The sequence below is a fragment of the Paralichthys olivaceus genome, chromosome 4 (genome assembly GCF_024713975.1).
Source record: "Paralichthys olivaceus isolate ysfri-2021 chromosome 4, ASM2471397v2, whole genome shotgun sequence".
NCBI classification, from domain to species: domain Eukaryota; kingdom Metazoa; phylum Chordata; class Actinopteri; order Pleuronectiformes; family Paralichthyidae; genus Paralichthys; species Paralichthys olivaceus.
Genome location: NC_091096.1, coordinates 13,984,498 through 14,003,878, shown reverse-complemented (window position 1 = coordinate 14,003,878; position 19,381 = coordinate 13,984,498). Strand labels below are relative to the sequence as shown.

At 42.0% G+C, this 19,381-nt stretch overlaps 1 protein-coding gene and 1 long non-coding RNA gene across 2 annotated transcripts in view; one reads left to right on the top strand and one right to left on the bottom strand.

The window, feature by feature from the left end:
* Window positions 1–19,381, bottom strand: part of serinc5 (serine incorporator 5) — a 22,070-nt gene extending 2,689 nt beyond the window's left edge. The window contains exons 1-11 of the mRNA XM_020100997.2: window positions 19,179–19,381; window positions 9,908–10,075; window positions 6,410–6,588; window positions 4,977–5,059; window positions 4,712–4,805; window positions 3,927–4,138; window positions 3,479–3,571; window positions 1,523–1,649; window positions 905–974; window positions 659–695; window positions 30–174 (exon numbers count right to left, since the gene is read on the bottom strand). Of these exons, the coding sequence (XP_019956556.1) occupies window positions 30–174; window positions 659–695; window positions 905–974; window positions 1,523–1,649; window positions 3,479–3,571; window positions 3,927–4,138; window positions 4,712–4,805; window positions 4,977–5,059; window positions 6,410–6,588; window positions 9,908–10,075; window positions 19,179–19,205 (1,235 nt within the window). The 5' untranslated portion in view covers window positions 19,206–19,381. The remainder of the gene's footprint in view (window positions 1–29; window positions 175–658; window positions 696–904; window positions 975–1,522; window positions 1,650–3,478; window positions 3,572–3,926; window positions 4,139–4,711; window positions 4,806–4,976; window positions 5,060–6,409; window positions 6,589–9,907; window positions 10,076–19,178) is intronic.
* LOC138407485 (uncharacterized) lies at window positions 18,695–19,144 on the top strand. The gene is made up of 2 exons (XR_011240903.1): window positions 18,695–18,831; window positions 18,898–19,144. It is a non-coding gene; the product is annotated as an uncharacterized lncRNA (long non-coding RNA).

The window sequence follows — 19,381 nt, the reverse complement described above, 5'->3', positions numbered from 1 at the left end:
AAACACAGCAGATTAAGTGTGTCACTTACTGGAACCAGTTGGTGACGGTCATCATGACATAAAGGGAACCCAGGAAGAAGACAGAGTGGAAGTAGGTGTAGCCGTAGATGGTTCCCTGTTTCTCGTCGTACACCACGTTCTGTCCTCCACCAGTATTCTCCTCATCGTAGTCCTCTGGAACCGACACATCAACACAAGGTGGTTCAGTCAGACATGTTTTATGTGTGAAATGCTTAAAACACTAGAGAAAAGATATTGTTATAATTTAAATTAATTTAAATTAATCGCTACATTTTATGTAAAATATAAAACTTATTTTTAAAGTCAATATGGTGATATCTTTTATTGTTTTCCTATATATAACACAACAGTGTTATTTCCAGCAGGTGGCGGTGTAGGCCTACCCACAATTCCACCTCCTCGCTGGGCCTGCTTCACTGTGTCATACTAACCTCCTAGTAACAGTGACATCATCTGTGTTTGCTGACCAATACTTTCTCACCATCCTCAATCAGGCTGAGGAATAGCAATGAGTGTAGCCCCTCAGAGTGCAAACACTACTGCAGGGGACATATGCATACACACTGAATGGACTGAGGCGGAGAGAAGAGGGAGGGATAGATACAGTAGAGATGTGTTGTTGAAAGAGCCTCCTCACCTGTGTCATCTCCAAAACAGAAACAACAGCGAGCTCTCTGCAAGGATGAGGAAACAGAGGTTACCACCGAGCTGGAATTAAATATTTGTAAGACATAAACTGATGCGTGCTTCATTTATTGGGGGCCTCATCAGTTTAATTTAATAAGGGCGTCTGGTCAGAGGGATTTTAAATTAATCTGTAAGACCGGTCTGAATATATCATTAACCTCCACACTTAGTGAGATCTGAATACTTGTGTGTTTACCTCAGTCTCTGGCTCACTGTTCCTACACACCCTGAGCGCAGCAGAGCTTCGTCTGGTGGTGGACGTCAAGCTGGAGGGAGGGTGGAAAAAAGAAAAGAGGAAAGAAAGAAATAAAAAGATAGATGAGGGGGAGACAGGGAGGTTGCAATTCCGTCACTTTGCATTTTTCCAATCTTTCGCAGTTCCCTCTTCCTCGAGGACCAACCACAAGAGACATGATGCCTCCACTTGATGGGAAACACATGTGAGCAAACGCAGAAAGCCATCGTTCTTGCCTCTCACATGCTTAGGTCAGCCACAGCCAATCAAACGCCGCCTCTCCGAAGTCACAGCCAATCAAAACTAACCCCGTCGCTGTCGCTACAGCTTGCCATGAAATACATTACTTTTATTCCTCATTGACCAAACAGCAGCTGTTAATTAATTTCGGATTTTGGCTGTTGTGTGATCTCCACCTCTACACATATGACACTAAAATGATATACTGCAAGAAAATACACTATGGTTATGAAAGAGATGTGTGTGTGTGGGTGTGTGTGGGTGTTTGTGGGTGTGTGTGTGTGTGTGTGTGTGTGTGTGTGTGTCTGTGTGTCTGTGTGTCTGTGTGTGTTGTCTTACCAAGAGTAAAGGACACAACCAAACAGGATAACTGCTCCGAAAGCTGTAACAATCTTCTTGTCGCTCTCTGTCCCCGAATTGTTGAGAAACACACACACGGTTGTGTTTGTGCCATTTATCTCCAGGACTGGACAAAAAGAAAGTGCAAACAAAGATGAATGAGGCACAAGAAGTAGAGGGAGTTTTAAAAGGAATAGGGAGACTGCCAAAGACACAGCAAATGTGTATGTGTGTGTATTTTGGCACAATGTTAATAATGGAAAAAAAGAAGGATATAGATAGTTCAACATACAGTGGGTAACTCAACAGCAGTATGTAGTATACTTAAGTGCTGACATAAAATAGAGATATTTTCACGAGGATTCACCGTGACCAAGTTGATGATGTTTCAAACAGGCAAAGAAAGACGAGAGCTTTTGGTGATAAGGGTGTAGTGGAAATGTATTGTGTATGTGTGTTAGCTTGACAGTTGTAACACTTTTTAACCTTGAATGTGAAACACTCCAGCTGGTCAGATCTACCTTACTGTAACTCCTCATCCTCTCATAACTCGCAGCCTTGTTTGATGTGCTTATCGCAGGTTCACCCACGATATTCCAATAAATATTTGCATGGCAGACTGGGCCACTGTCTATAACATTCTGTTCCCCTTCTGGCCGTTTACAACTTACAATAAAACTCTCATAAGACATTTTGGCTTCTCAATCCTCATCATTTTTTTGTTTTCCACCACGAGGGCCGACACCAGTGTTGATGTGCTGTTATCAAAATCACGTGCTCTTCGCAGTTGAATTAATATGTAACATCCTGCCCTCTGCATGCTGCACAACCTCTCACCACTAACGCTCTGGAGATGTTTGTTATTGTGAACACGTCTGACACGAGAATTTCTTGCTGCGTTCTTCATATATGAAAACTCCCAAAAAACATGTCTGAGAACAGCTTCAGAAAGGCCTCATTCTATTACCAATTATTCTTAATAGTCTATCAATACTACAAAAAATATTATAATCTTAAAAAAGTTTAAATGCAGATTACTTCAATTCAATTCAATTTTATTTGTATAGCGCCAAATCATAATATACATTATCTCAAGGCACTTTACATAGAAGGTCGGGACCTTAAAATCATATTAAATATAGAGAAACCCAACAGTTCCCACAATGAGCAAGCACTTTGAAGGAGGAAAAACTCCCTCTCCAAAACTTCAGCAACTAACTTAAAAAAATGTCCCTTTATCTATTTTAAAACACTTCTGAACCAATACATGTCCATTTGTTTACTGTTGTCACCTCCATCAACAACTTTATATTTTCAGAACCATGTAACAGTATCCACTCCACAGTGTGCCGGATCTGTCAGTAATTTAATGCTACTCTCTATGTCTCTGCCCTTCGCACTGTGAACTGCCAACAGAATCGAACCAAATCGAACCAAACCGAGTGCGCCCTGCCATCTCCTCCGGCTCTCTATACATTAACTATGTTTACAAATTCTGTTGTTTTTACCCAGTCTGCATTTACACATGTGGCTGATGACACTGTTTGTGTGTGAGTGTGTGTGTTTATGTCAGCGCGAGAGAGATAGACAGGGAGAGGGAGGGGGAGAGAGAGAGAGAGAGAGAGCGAGCAGGATGGGCTGATGAATGCGTGCGCAGCCATGAAGAAAGATTTGACCCATTTAAGAAAAGCGTGTGTGTGTGTGCACAATGTCACCTGTCACCCAACAGGTTTTGAGGACTATCATACTGAAGCTACGCAATATGGATATAGTAACACCTAGTGATCAGAGACAAACGTGATCACTATAAGCGGTTTACACTGTGTTTATATTTGTCCAATGACTATGCACAACAATGTGTCACAGTTATGTAAGACATCTGATGCAAGCTGATCAAGGCACCAATGGCTGTGACTACTACAGTAGGTGCAGATGGGTGCATCAGCTCATACTCACTTTCTTTTGGTTTGCTGGAGAAGGCTGAGAAGGTGAGGTACATGACGTACACACTGATCACTCCTGGCTGCAACAGGCCTGATGTGGGCTGCACTGCAGGGACACAAAAGTAAATTCAATATTATTAATATAACTTACTGACAGAAAGTTCTAGTAAAATGTCTCACTACTTTCTATCAACAGATTACTCTTTTGCACTGACTCCAAATGTGCAAGATGATATCCCTGTAGATTCTGAAAATTTCAGTTCCGTTTCTGGATAGTTGGAGGAAGTGGAGATGCTTCCTCCATCTTTATCAACTGTCTATTGTCCCATGTGTCACAATTTAAAAATATCTCTCTGTGATAAAGCGAGCAGCCTTCTCTAAACACCACCTGTAATGTAAATGTCTGTATACTCATTTGCATTACAGAATTAGTTTAATGTGTGTGAGTGCAGGTTTCTCACGTTTCTGTATGCATGGAGAGATGGCCAGCAGGGAGATGATGAGACAGAGGCTACCGTTGATGCCCAGGAAGATTTTGTTGAGTAAACAGGCCTCAGGTTGGGTGTAGAACACACCCATGAAGACCACAGCTCCCACTGCAACACTGAACAGCACCAGCGTCACCAAGGCCAGAGCGGCATACCACAGCTTGTTATATGCTACTCCGGCATACCTGTGGATGGAACGAAAGAGGTAGGGAGAGAGAGAAAACAGACAGCGAAAAGAAAAGAACACAAGGATAAAGAAAATTACAGAAGTAAAAAGATCAAGTGAACAAAGAGAGAAACCAAGAAAACTAACACAACAGGGGTCGGCCTAAAGGAAAAGTCAAAGAAAGACAAAGAGTTTGGGTTTTACTAAAAGGTGCAAGTGCACATATCAATACATTGAGAGGTCTGAGTTTCATTGGTTAGGAAACTACTTAAAGCTTTTTAAACAATTGACTGTTGTAGTGAGGGTGTGTCTCTGCCTGTGTGAGAGAAAAAGGGAAACTGAGGGAACAAGGAGACCATGTGCATATCCTGTGAATCTGCAGCGAGGATGGCCTGCTGCCAAGCCTCCCCTCCACTTACAAACACACAAAGCTACATGACACCCTCTTTCCAAACTATTTACATCCAAAAACACCCTGCAGAAGAAAACGTCCTCCCTCAGAGTATCTCAAGAACAAATAGAAATCAAAGCAAGTTTAAGAAGTTTATGGGACAAAAGAGACAAGAGCACAGAGAAGATGTGATGCTTTCACCAGTTTGTGTTCCATCTGTGTGCAAACTCCACCAACAGCTTGAGCTGGATCAGGAGGAAAAGGAACCCGCCAGCAGCTCCTACGTAGCGCCACACTGTAACATTAAACAAGAGAGAGAGTGAGACAAGGTAATTGTTTGAGTAAGTTACTTTGTCTATTTCCTTATCACTTGCTGTCTCCTACCTTTAGCTTTGCAACCACAGAGATGTGGTTATGTTAGTGATACATTAATTAACAGCTCCAGAGCTAAGTGTCCCATTTTTACCTTCCAGAAAGGTTTCCTCTTGTGGGAGGAAGAATCCTCCAGTGCAGCATGCCACCAGCAAAATAAACTTCGGCAACCAGTACCTGACATGTGAAGAAATTATTGTGTATTTTAAAGGCTATACAGGAAAAACATTATTGATGAGAAAATTATATAAAAAACACTGAAAATTAAAAATGAACAAACATACATAATACACAAAACAGACTCCTGACAGAACAGCCTCAGAGTTCTGAATGTTTTAGAAATGTTGGGACAAAAAATTTGATCATTCCTTATAGCTTATTTATAGCCATTAGATTTAATGTCTCACTGTCCTTCACCTATGAGACTTGCTGCACACGTGCTTTAGCTAGCCTGGGAAACTGTAGAAAATAGAGAAGAGAATCTGTTCCCTTCCTGTGACACTGGAACAAATTGTCCTTGTAAGAATCAGAACACTGTGTGTTGTAATTATGTATTATTGTATGCTGCTCAGGGTCAGACCTCCTGATTCACTCCAGGTGTGAGAGCTCTGCCTTTTTGTAGGTAGGACAAGATTTTCTTATTTATCTTAAATAAAATACAAAAGAAACATGGTTTCATCAGCTTATTTCTCTCCATAACAAATTTCCACCACAAAGAAGAGAGCTAACACAGAAAGTGTGTAATCTTCTATATATCTAATCTATCTAATATTCTAATTCAAGAAATGTCTGTCAATCTGTGAATGAGATGCATATCTCAGTAAATAGTTCATTTTATTAGTTTTACACACACTTGGCATGTGGATTGTTAATGGCCCAATCAAGCTTATGTTGAATTTATGTGCTATTTGGACACTAGGTACATTCAGTGCTCTGTATCAGTCAGTGACGAAAGTTACAACAGTGCACGCACAACAGCACAGGACACAGGTACAACAACAGCAACAACATCTAAATCTCCAGATCGGGGTTCTGCGTACTGACTCGAGCTACGTTGAACTTTAAATAAACAGGTGAACAGCCCTTTGTGCAGCAGCTGTGGAGCAGCTTCAGGGTTTTGTGGACTGAGTCCAGCAGGTGGTCTTAACTTGTGCAGCTCAATTACTACAGGTCACTTCTTCAGAAAGAAATCTGCCGCCAGCATTACCACAGGCCAAGCAAACAGCACATTCCAAACAGGCAGGTTTAGAATGAGCAGTGCATTGGTATAACAAATCCTCAAATATTCAGATTTAATATGTTCTGATGGTCAAAGTAGGTGAAGTTCATTTTACATCTTGCTCATGTTCAGTGAACTATTCAGACACCACCTGTTAAGTTGAGCCAGCAAAGACATGCACACAATGTTTTTTAATATTTCACTGCTTAATTCATACTCTAAGATTCTGCATATTTCTTTGCTCAAGTGTCTTTTGCTTTCACAGCAAATGTGAAGTGTTTTGTGACAGAAAAGACATGGGGCCTTACCCGTTATGCACTATCGCCCTCCAGCCTGTGCTGTTGTTGACCCGTATGGTGAAGATGGCGAAGAATAAGAAGAAGCAGGCCATACCGAAGCACATCTTGTAGACGGCGGAGTAGCCCACCAGGGTTTTGCAGTTTTCTCCTGCGTTAATCTTCTCACACATTTCGGTGTAAAAGGGGATCTGATTGACAGGGATAATACACAGAAAACAGTCATTATAGTCTCTGCTCATGTTTGTCTAGTGTGCAGCCTCAGAGAAAGGGCCCAATAGTGTGTATTCGAAGCGTCATGCCTCTGAAGGAGCAAAAAGAGAGAACAGGCAGCGACAACAACCCCTCTTTCTCTCCATGAAGCCCTCTTTCATCCCTCGCTCTTTACAGGCTGTTAAAGGGGCCTTACAACTAACTGTCAGTGTACACAAACAAAAGACACAGATGAATAAATTAAGAGCCTTTAGTCAATGAGTCAGAGAAACTGGGAGGAGGGTGAAGCAGAGGGGGCATGAGTAAGAGAGAGAGACTGGGAAATCTGTCCAATTATAAAGTTCTGAAAATGACTTTGAACTCAGGTGACCTGTGTTGAAAAGAAGAGAGCAAATCTGGAGTGAGTGAAGTAGATAAGGACGCTGCTGTGGCATTTCAGCAGAAATGAAAGTGCTTCAGTGGCTCTGAGCCAGCGCAAGAGACAGCTTTTGCATTTAATAACCACAGAGTCAAATTCTTCTTCCTTCCCGATGATGAGGTGAGTTGCCTTGAATCGTAACTCGTATCTATCTCTAATACTAGAGACAAGAGGCACAAGCAAAAACATGAACAAAAGATTTTCCAACATTTCAGATGACGCATGGTTTGACTTAGCTTTATTAGTCTTTTGTCCTTAAAGTGAGATGCCAGCGGATTGAGTTGTCATCTCCTCAGTATGTACCTCAGTCCAGACCCAGATCACAACATAGAGTAAAAAGTCTGGTTTGGATCTTTTGTCTCATGTTGAGGACCATATTAGCATGTCCATGGTGTTGAGGGAAAGGGGCCTGCTGGTTCAGACTGCTGTAAATCTCTTGAGAAAAGACGGGCGCTCTCATACGCACAAAGGCTGCTCTCTTAGCTGGGACTTCCCTCTGTGCTCAGTGTGTGACTGACAGTGAGTGTGTGTATGAATGTGTGTGTAACTCAGCAGGCTTTGCGTGGGGCTATCAGAGGCCATTTTGTGCCTGGGTAGGCCTTTTACAGAGTTCTGCTCTCACAAGGAGGTGCACAGCAGGGAGACGTTTTAATATTGTACTGTAGACACTGGCAGAGACAGAAAGAAGAAAAGAAAAAACAGCAGAGGAAGATTGGTGGAAAAATATCAGTCATCAGATACGCTCTCAGATGAGGAAGCTTGCAGTCGTTGCCATGGTAACACCTTCAGCTGAATTCTTCCCAGATGATGTATCGTCATTATTTTCTGTTTTCACAGTGTATGCGTGGATACACACAGTATGTAAGGTATGGTACCAAAAACAGCACCATCATTTGTCGACAGCTATATTGAGCTATCCGCATAAAAAATGGATGAAGAGTTAGTGAATCAGGACATCATCTCTGACACCATCTGCCAGACAGTGGCTACAGTCTGACTCACATGGTTGAGGACAAATAGCCAATGAATATTATGGCAGTTAAGAGAGGAGTCCTTCCAGTTTAGTTTATTTCTCAGACAGAGTCAGGCTACATCCATATTTTCATTTGAAAATGCATCAACAGATATGCCAGGCGTCCACACTACTCTGTAGTTTGAGAGTTGCTGAGATTAAGAAGTTTGGGAATGCTGCAGGGCCCGTTTTAGTTTGATGTCGCCTTTGGTGATTCGTAACATTTGTGATTTCATACTATTTGTTTTATTTGTGATTACAAGCCTTGCTGATAGTTTGCTGGTAGTATGCATTAAATCCTGCATTTTCCAATGGTAAAACTGTTTACACATGTAAGACATAGGCTTTTGTTTGCAAATTCTGAGTACAACAGCACACACATGCTCAGTGTACCTGAGGTTTTCTGGCATGTTATTATGGATGGGGAATAAAACTGACACGGAGTCAAAATGCTTGTGTGGATAGAGATCCTTTTGAAAAACATTTATTACATAAATATTTGCAGGTATACGCAGGTTTTTTTTGAACATGGGTAAAATAAATATAATTTGACATCACAAACGCATCAAAAACTAAGGCACACTCTCACCTCAGTCTTGCCATATTAGCGTGTTGTCCTCGGTGTCACGTTTCAATCATTTCACTCAAGGGTGAATCCATTCCCATTGCACACAAAAGCCATGCTAGTGTGTTAGTGTTTTTTTTGACCAGTGGAAAAGGGGCTCTAAGTAGTACGGCTATAGCCTCAGTCCGATAATAATCATTGAGATGAGTCAGAGAGGCAACATAACAACATGAAAGCTGTAGAGTTCAAAGGAGAGAGCTACATTCCTCCTGCGTATCTTTTCCCAACTTCAGAAGCTCGATGGGCGATTGAAGACAAAAAAGATTCCAGACTGACCTTCTGCCTACTCGATTGTGGCCCTATTTCTTAGTGGAGACACATGGGATCTATAGGTACAAACTGTATAGTGATGAATGATGCCTGTAGCAATTTAATAAATCTTTTATCTTTCCAGTTAGCAAATTAATGTCGGCACAGTTTATTATTTTTATAGCAGAAATCTAATCTCCAAATTTGGCTCAAATGACGGAACCAATATTTCAAAATAAAGTAAAGACAGTGTGTGAGCTACAAAAATGCTCTTCATCTTGACTTTCACCTCCACTCCATGTCAGTATGTGTGTCTATCCCAACACTCTTGTCAAATGACACTATAAGTGAAGCCTGGGAAGAGTGTACACACGTAGTGGGCCAAACAGTAAAGGTTATGGTACTGAGGTCACTGTTGACTTGGTTACTACAGCCTCTGAGCCAAATCCACCTTTCTATTCAGAGAAAAGACTGAAAAGATGGGAACAGACCTGAATATATTTTATATTAAAATGTACAAAAGGAGGCAAGGCAGCAGGTCTTAAATTGTAGAAATCAAAAATTTACAATAACAACTATCTGACAACTAATTGACTTTATCGCCCTACTGTAAACAGCAAGAATAAGACTTTGTCCAAATATTGACATATCCATATCGTGAGAATTATCAGCCCAGTAACTGGACTTTGTCACTCCAAGAAATCAGCAAGGCGACCTGTCCAGGATGTAGTTGCCCCTAGCCCAATGGCAGCTGGGATTGGCTCCAGCTCCCCCGTGACCCTCGAAGTGAAAAAACCCACATCGGTCGACCACTATTTAGTACAGAAAGTTTACTATTCACTTCATTCACTCTCTCAAATCAAAAGCACTGAAAAACAAAATCAAAATTTAAAAGCAAATTTTTCTCTCTGTGCTTTAATTTCCCCTCTATCCTCTTACAAGTGACACTTTCAACCAAAAACAAGAGTAATACATCAAAACATATGTACTCACATGGTCTCTCAGCTCCCTCTCCACAGTGGGGGACATCATGATGACACAGATGACGGTAACCAACAGGAAGTACAGGGCGTACATACATCGGGTCCCTGTAGACTGCTTTATCTTGGGGCAGAAGTTGCAGCAGCACGAGCAGGCTGCTGAGCCGCAGCAGCAGGCCAGCTGCACACAAAGAAAAGCATAACCGTATTAGCTTTCACATTTTTCTACACTATCCTGAGCCATCTGATACACACGTAATGTATTTACGGGGCACTTTTAACAGAGAACCAGGGTTTAAGTGCTCTTTTAACATCCATCACTGTCGGCTGCATCGTCTGCTCTTTGACCTTCCTGAATGGAAGTGAATGAGGCACAAAGAAATGTTCCATGAATCATGGGACCAAAATGAATTTGGTTGGAGTTACATATTCACTAATTCCAACAAAACTGCTTTGGAACTTAAAAAATATAGATTAAGAGAGATTAAAAAATGAGATGGAGAAAGAGATCCATCTGGTCCTTTTTGAGATATTGTTAAACAAGAATTGGTAGATATTTAATTTCAACAGTTTGGGACAAGGTGAGCATGAATAACCCTATTTATTCCAGATGTTCTGATACCAGCATTGGAAATGCTTTGATAGTGCAGAAAATTCCTGATTGGACATTGGTGAGTACACAAATCTATGATCTGATGCTTTGTCTTTAAAGCATGTTAGTTTCACCAAGATGAAACAATTTTCTTTCCTGGATATCATATCGTTTTTGCCGCATTGTATAAATGCAATATTTAATTATTACTTTACACAACACAGTAAAAGGCATTCAAGGTTAATCATAGAGAATCCAAGATCTGAGAGTGGAGTCATTTTGAGTAACTTGTGTGGGAGTGTACTTTAATATCTTTCCAGAGTTTCAGCCTTCAGGATCCCACACTGATAATTTACCACATGTATGAGCAGGAAGACAAAATTATGCCAAGAACTGAACAGATGAAAAATTTGCGATGGGAGACACTCATCTGGCTGTCTCTTTAACTCATTCATGGTTTCTATTACGGTCACAGGGACAAATCCCTCCCATTGCTTCAAAGAGGCAACTCTTGGTCAGTACAGAGTCAGACAGTGAAGGCTCTTGTCTTCTGAATGAAGACACACACAGACACACTCACACACACAGAGAGAGGCCTACTCTGTTTCTTCTGGCAGGTCCTCTCATAAAGACAGGCCCGTTGTTCTATTTAGGAAAGAGGAGGCTCTATAATTATACAGTATACCATCTTTCTTTAGCCACCCCACCCTGCCCGTGAAAGCCTCCTACCTCTCAGACGGCAGAACACACACTGCTGTGGTGAAAGGTGTGGTGTATTGTGGGGCTACACTGGTGCTCCACTGCTGGAGGGCTCATATGCACTATTTTCCTATGTATTTTCTCCCATTATGGGATGTGGGATATGGGATGACACCAAGCAAATGATGCCACTGTGGGTTCCATGACAATCTCAGTCTGACCCTAGCTAAGTCTTTCTGAGCTGCAGGGAAACTTATAAACTACAATTACAGCATTAAGTGAGAGGTAAAAACTCTTAATTAGAAGGTGTCATGGCTGTGAACTGAACCATCTCATGTAACTTGTGTACCATCTAGTGACATCTGCCACAAACGATTCATGCATGACAGTAAATTAGGTATTAAATTAAATCTTTGTTGCTATGTAGCTTGAATGTTATGTCTCCTTTGTAAGTCGCTTTGGATAAAAGCGTCTGCTAAATGACTAAATAAATAAATGTATCAAACAAGTTACAGTAGCAACAACTGGGAGTAGGGATACAGAAGGAATGATGTGCAGGGGATGTTGCATGTGCACTGTCAGAGTCTTAAACCCCAAGACAGGATACACAAATGTATCCCACCAATGCAAGATTCCTATTGGGATACTCTGGTGAATAATAAATTATTTTCTTCAAACTGCAATCGACCCAAGCAGCATCTGTAAAATGTGCCGTTCAGTCATAACGGTAATCTAACTCCTCTTCCGAGTGCGCGTCTTAATCCACGATCTGGATGTACTGATGTAGTAAAGCCAGTGTGCAAACGCGGTCTGATGTGTTGCGTTCCGCTCCAGATGCCAGTAATGTGTGGTATGCTGCAGACAACTGGATCCTCGCAGGCACATGGTCAGGATCAAGCTCCTTCTCTGGCCACATGCCTCCCACTCCCTGCTGTCCATCTCTAGCCACAGATCTCCCTGCAAATCCTTTCTAGATGGTCCAGTTGATTGTTTTTTTCTGCCTCTAACTGAAGAAATGGTTTTAGCTCTTCTGTGGTGTTGTTTTGATAGTTCTAATCTGTTCAAAGTGAGACCAATTATATTGCCACCCAGTTCTCAGTTGAGTAAAGAAAGTATCAATGTTACATTTTGAGATGCTAAATAATATCAATAATCATTGTCAATAATCATCTGCAGACATCAGCTCAGACCACAACAAATTGCATACACTCATAAACATCACTCCCCAAAACTTCTTTTTATTAATTGTTTTCCGAGAAATGAAAGAAAATGTTGGAAAACACCCTACCTAGAAATGTCAAAGAAAAGGAAAAAAGAAATCAAGATCTGTCCCCTTTGTAATTTAATTGGTTCTTCCCTGACCCATGTCACATCCTTCCACCAAGTTCTGTGGCCAAACGTCCAGCATTCTTTGTGTAATCTTGCTTGAAAACAAACCAACACACAAGGGTGAAAATATAACCTCCTGGGCATAGTTAAACACAGTGGGGAACCACACTGAGTAAGGATTCTTCATCTGAAAATTTTAGTTTATGTCATTGTGATCATTATATTGTGTCTGTCTTGATACTTGATATTGTGTTCTTGTGATGAAGAGTGTACCCACAAGTTAAAGCAAAAATAGGAACAGCAGAAAATAGGTCAATTATGAATTTAACCTCCTCGCCCTATCTGGGTAACGGCTGTGGGCAGCAAACAAATCATTTTTTCATGCCTGAATGAGATCAGTTCATTCCCAATCTGGACCCAACAGGGTTTTTTTTATCAATTCAAGGATAACGGTGGGAGCAGGGATCAAGCTCATACACGTGCACACAATTCATCAATGCTTGAGATACCGTGGATGAGCGAGTATTAATAGGTTTGACACCTGGCCTCTCTACATGTGCATATTTCTGCTTTTGTGCACACACAGACCTCTAGCCTTGAATCCCAACCGTTTTATTTATGTGGCCCCTTTTTCTCTATTTCACTACACACAGCTTAAGAGGATAAGCCGCCCCCTTTGTCTCTGCTGCACCCACATGTCTCTCTCAATGGGCGATTAATTAACCACAACCGACTGAGAGTAAGCAGGAAGAAACAGACGATTTAGGCTACGAGGGTGTTTAGATTTCATTAGTTAGGGGGTGTTTCACCAGTGGACTGCACACAGTGAGGGGGCCCAACAGCAAACTCTGCGCAACTGACAGAGGGGGGGAGAGGGGGACACAGGAGAAGAAAATGTCCCGGGGAATTCCACCACACACAGATACAAGAAAGGATATCCATGGTAACAAACCCTGACCCTACCCACTTCATGGGCCATCCACCTCCTCCACCCACCAGCGTGCCAGCAGGTGGTTGCCGTGTCTGCAGAGTACACCCCTACTTCAATATAAAAAGCAACCCCCCACTAGCCTGTCATACTGCTGTTCCAATGAGCAGCGCCCCTTGATACAGCAAACAGGGAAATGTTGAAAAAGCCAATTGTGAGATTAAATTAAACAAAGACTCAACTGATGGTTGTTGTGAGACCTGCACTAACTACACTGTGGGACTCTCTGAAGACAGAAAAAGAGTCATCTCTTGCTCACTCAGCCTCAAGCTCTCTTTCAATCTTCTATCTCCCATCCTCCCCCACCCTGTTACTTGGGGACTCGTTGTCGTCACCTCTTGTATTTTTTCCTTTTATATTCTCCTCTTTAACCTTCTTTGTTATTTGCAGCTGCCCTTTACCCTAAATCACTCACACCCCTGCGCTCCACCACCTTCCAGCTGTTCAGGGGTCAGGAGAAAGACGATATTCCTCAAACACACACAGGAATCAGGTTTACATGGTATAGGACACATCAGCGGGGAAAACCCTTAGGAGATTAACGCATATAACATTCAAAATGAAGCAAGTGCTGGCAGAGACAGAATTAAGTCTGTATGACCTGGCTTGTTCAACAAGGCCTCTTCTGACCTACAGTTGGATGCTAATGTGATAGAGTCCTTTATGTGGACAATCCTAAAACCCACATCTGTGATCAAACTGCTAGCGCTGGTGATAATTACCATGTTTCCCCTCCTCTATCCTTCACTGCCTCATTATCCTCAAAGCGGCAGTGATGAGAAGAACTGGACGAACAGGAAACAAACTACATAAAATGCACAAGATTTAACTCTGGTGCACGGAGCCACGCTGATGCAACTGCTTACGAAACAGACTGTCCACAAAACTAGGTCACTCACTACACTGTAAGCACAGCAAATGAAAATATGGGGGCAGACTGATACAGAGCCAGTTAATGGTTTTCTCCTACAACATTTACACAAGTTAGTAAGTAAGGAGATCATCATCTGACAAAATTCTGGTTGGGATCCCAAAAGAAAAGTACTTAAGTAATACTGGTAGTATACTTGGTATTTGTGACAGGCTACAAAAATAAACCTTCTGCTGTGGCTGATATCATTTTCTCCTGCCAAAGTTTGAACAGAGGGGAAAACCTCCTATCAGCTGATATGAGATGTTGACTTTATAAACTCATCAGTAAGGTGGAACAGTTCTCCTAATCCAAGGTTCAGATCATACCTTGTTTTATTTTTAACAAAAATGTCCCCACACTGCAGATTTGAATGAGCCTGGGGGAACAGGCCCTGCAATCTCAGGGTTTTTATCCATCCCCATTTTACCACTGGCATTATCACTTAATTATGATTGGATCAAAATAATCACATGACACATGCAGTTGACAGGTCATCTGCCCTTATCAGTTGGGGTGAGCGTACAACAGTGCCCTTAATTTCAATCAGGCCAAAACAAATTAACACTTAAAGTGCTTTTTTCATCGAGATCCATTAATTATTCCCTAGGAAATCAATGAAATCTCACAATGTTAAAGATAATCCCTGGATCAGCACCAAAAAGTTACATATTCCTCCCTGACCCATACTGTATCCTTCCACCATGTTTTGTGGCAATCTGTCCAGTAGTTTTTGTAGAATCTTGCTTTGAATCAAACATCGAAACCAACCTACCAACAAACGGACAGGGGTGAACACATAACGTCCTTGACGAAGGCACCCACGTTAATGAAAGAAGGAGGCATTAAATATTCAGCAACTGCATCAGTGGGACCATAAACCTCAGGTTGATTCACGCCACAGTGTCCTTGTTTGTTCATCCATGCCATCCGATCATTCATATTTAATCCCTGTCCTACTTTACCTACTTTTCTTTAGTCCAGTCTGCAGCCGGCTGCTTTAAATAGAAGGGAACTCCCAGTTAAATTGAGCTAAATGATTTTGGCCAATGGATAACGTTTACCACAATGAATCGTGGCAAAGCTCAGATGTAACTACACCCTCGTATCTCAAATTACGACAATGCTGTGAGGAGAAACCAGCAGAGAGAGGAAAACAAGAGGGAGAGGGCAAACAAAAAAACTTTAAGACAATACAATAGAAGGCAGGATCTTTCTCCCACATGTATGGTTGTGCCAAAGCTCCAGATAAAAGGCCTGCTCCAATTTCCACTTAGATTGAGACTGACAGCTCCTCTATTGTGTGTTCAGCTAGGCAGCTGTATACACACAGCAAAAATGTATCACTGCTCTGGTTCCTATACACAAAGGGAGGTCTTTACATCTCTCTTGGCAAATAAAGCCCCTAGCTACAACCAACAGAGAGAAACTATAGTCTGCTGAACTGCAAGAAGAAAACAGAAACACACTTAAAAAAAAGAGGAATGGGTGAAAAGGGAGGGCAGACATGGACAATCCCCTGCAAACAATGGTTTGTGAGTCACAAAAACAATCTACGGAAACAGACCAAACAAGAACGGGAAGGCAGTAGTCAAAATACAAGGCAGCCTGAGATCACCAGGCTAATCCAACGTCATGTGTTTACCTAGAGGCCTGTTTCACTTCTCAAAGTGCAACGTTTGCAAATGTGAGAGTTCAGTTGCACAATAACATGTCACTCCCAACCTTGTATTCACTGTCGACTGATGCAAAAGGTAGCATTCACAGAGCTAGCTGGCATTTCACATGGTTACATCAGCCTTCAACCCCATGCTCAGAAAAAAGAAGAGACAAGACATGGGAAGATGAGGGTGAGGAAAACATTATCCCTGGTGACTGTATGACAGCTCAGATGGACAAAAGAGATGGATGATTGCCAATTACGCCCCTGTGGGAAAACATGCTCCTGCTGCTAACCAAAGCAAAATTCCTGCAAAGCTGAAAATAGCAGACATGTCTCACAGTGGGCGAGTAATCCCAATCATATGACTGACCCAGGGGAGCACTATGCATATTGAGGGGCTGTTTTAATATTAGGCTCAGGTTTTACAACTCTAGTGATTTTACCATCAACACTTGTTTTTAGAATCACCTGCCCATTAGAGCTGCCGAGCTGTGACCTTGGCAGCAAGCAGTCGCTCCGCCCAATTGATAGTGCCACTGTGCTTGAGTGAGTGTTGCTGAGCTGAACTGTTTAGTGATAGTTCAGGGTTTCACAATATTTACTTCTCTATGTAAAAAAAGATTACATGCCAGTCAGCTGGCACTCCTTAGAGCTGCAGAACCTATCATAAAATAAATCGCATCATTATGATTAACTTGCATCAATTGTAGGCTGGGTATTTAAAAAGGGCCCACCAACACATACTTATCAGCAAATTATTTTGAGCCATTTTCCGACATTAACTCCGGGAGCTTGTCCAGGTCAGACACGGTCCCAACAACAGGAAAACATAAGAAGCACTTAGGTGAGAGGTGGCACCCTGGTAGAGCGTTGCAGGACATGAAGTCTAAATTCTGCAGTGAAATTTTTTTTAGTTTCCAGCAAATCCACACTGGCAGCAGGCCTTCATCACCAAAAGCTCTCAATTCAAGTTGTCTTTCCATTCACATCTTCGTTGACATCTTCTGCGTGTATGACACCTCTTTTTGGTCCTGAGATATTTCAATTCTTTTTGTTTTTTCAGTTTCGTGTCCAGCAAGTGTTAATTACCCAAACATTTTCCTGCTGTATTCTCACATGGGCTCACTCAGACATTTTACAGACATTTTACAAGGGGGCAGGCAGGAAAAGTTGCAAAGAAATGTCTGAAGCAACTGACTCGGACATGTACATACTTTTTTGAAAATTTCAGGAAAATGTGTGGGCGTTGTAGGATTTTTGAAAGCAGCTGTGGTTAACTCGCACCACCCTGGTTAAAGATAAGACAGCCAGAAATGTTTAGAGAATAAAACATGGTGTACTGGAGTGGAGTTGAGCAACATTAAAATACTCGACAGAGGCCAGGGTCAGTTCTTAATTTCTTATTCAATGATACTCCATACTCATATTCTTGTTGAATGGCAGCTTCTGTCCCTCTGGGTTGTCCTGACATATGCACCCTGCCAGCATTGCCTGTGCCATTACTGTTCTGCCTACACATAGCTTCAGTCCTGTCCCACAAACACAGCCAACACTCGCAGCGCTTTGGACAACACTCAATGTTGAGCTGAAGCCATACCCTCTGCCCCATCACAACATGGCAAACATCCCTGCTCCCACTGAGAAATTACAAGTGAGCTCCCACACCATCCCTGCTTCTCTCCCTAAACCTAACCCAAACAACGCCCACCCTCCTATAATATCCACCTCCAAGCCAAGGAGGATATAATAACAGACCACACATCAACCTGGGCCTCTAAACCTCAAGAGGGGTACATATATGCACAGGCAAAAAAAAGTTAATTACAAGTACACACATAAATTGAGAGGGCGACAAAGCTAAATGAGGCGCCTGTGGTTGGGATTAGCACACCACCACAAAACTGATCTTACATTTTGCCCTTCATTTTCTCCTAATCCTTCCATCATTCTCAGTCTCTGAAAAGAACAGGAAATAGGACCAAGCTCTCCTTATATGAGGGATGTGTCTAAGTAATTAAATTCCAGACCAGCTCAGCACCGGTAACCCTAAACACATCACTTGAGTATTCACCGCTAGCTGCTGTCTTTTCAAAGTTTTATACTATTTAAACCCTGCAAATATATAAACACAAACAACTTTGTGTAGCTGTTTGCCCCTCTCTGTTGGGTTGTTGCTGTTTTTTTAGCAAAAACAGATTTCTACTAAACACAGTTGAAGGATGGGACACAGGCCAAGAAAGAAACCATCACATTTTGTCATGAATCCACACAATCTAGGAATTTTTCTTCACTTTGCAAGATGGTGCGTGCATTTTGTTTTCAAATGCTGACCAATCTCCCAGGGAATCATTAATGGATCTCGATAAAAGGGAAAAGCTCTTATTAGAGGACTGATATTTATTGGCAGTGGTTTGTGGCACCATTCTAGTTTCTGGTACTGATTAATTTACTGGTAAAAATAATTGAATCTATAAAACGTAAACACAAACCAAAACATTATGTTTAAAGTTTTTCACCAACAGAAATTCACAACACAAAGAAGCAGCAAAACATATAAAGTAGTTCGCCTTTAATTGAATGTAACTTTAGAATTGAACTTCAGAAACATTCCTACAGGGACAGATGTTAAGTTACTGAATGGAGATGGGAGTGATGTGTGATTTCTGGATTTGGGAAACAGGATGTTTGGTGGGTAACTGCACTTCTGTCCAGAAAACAAGCAAACCAAACACAAACGTCCGGTTTGAACAGAAGAGGTGAGTTCTCAGTTTCCAGATAACAACGTGTCTACATGTGTGAATGTGACGGCTCTTCTCGTGCAGGTCAGCGGCTCCTCGGTGGCGGATGTTGCTTCGTGTCTCTTTGTCTTCCAGCGACCACAGAGAAGTTCTCCGCTCGCGTCAGTAGAGGAAACTGTCTTCTTTCATGCTGCTCATGAATCACTGTGACTGACCAACATGTCTCAAAGCTACACGAGAGGCGACTGTCACAAAGAAAATCCGTATTGTTTCGCGGACACGCAACGAGGCTGCACCGGCAGTCGACGTGACGACCATCGAGCGACAACAACAACAACAAAGAGGTTTGTAGAAATGTTCCTCACCTGAGAGACACAACATGGCGTACACATTCTGCCGGAGTCGGTAAATACAGTCCGCCTGAGAGGAGGTAGAGGTTCTTCTCCTTCCCTTTCTTCCACCTCCGCGGGTGTCCTGTTTCCTGCCTGCCTGCTTCTCTCTCTCTCTCTCTCTCTCTCCTCCTCTCTCTCTCTCCTCTCTCCTCTCTCTCTCTCCTCCCTGTCTCCTC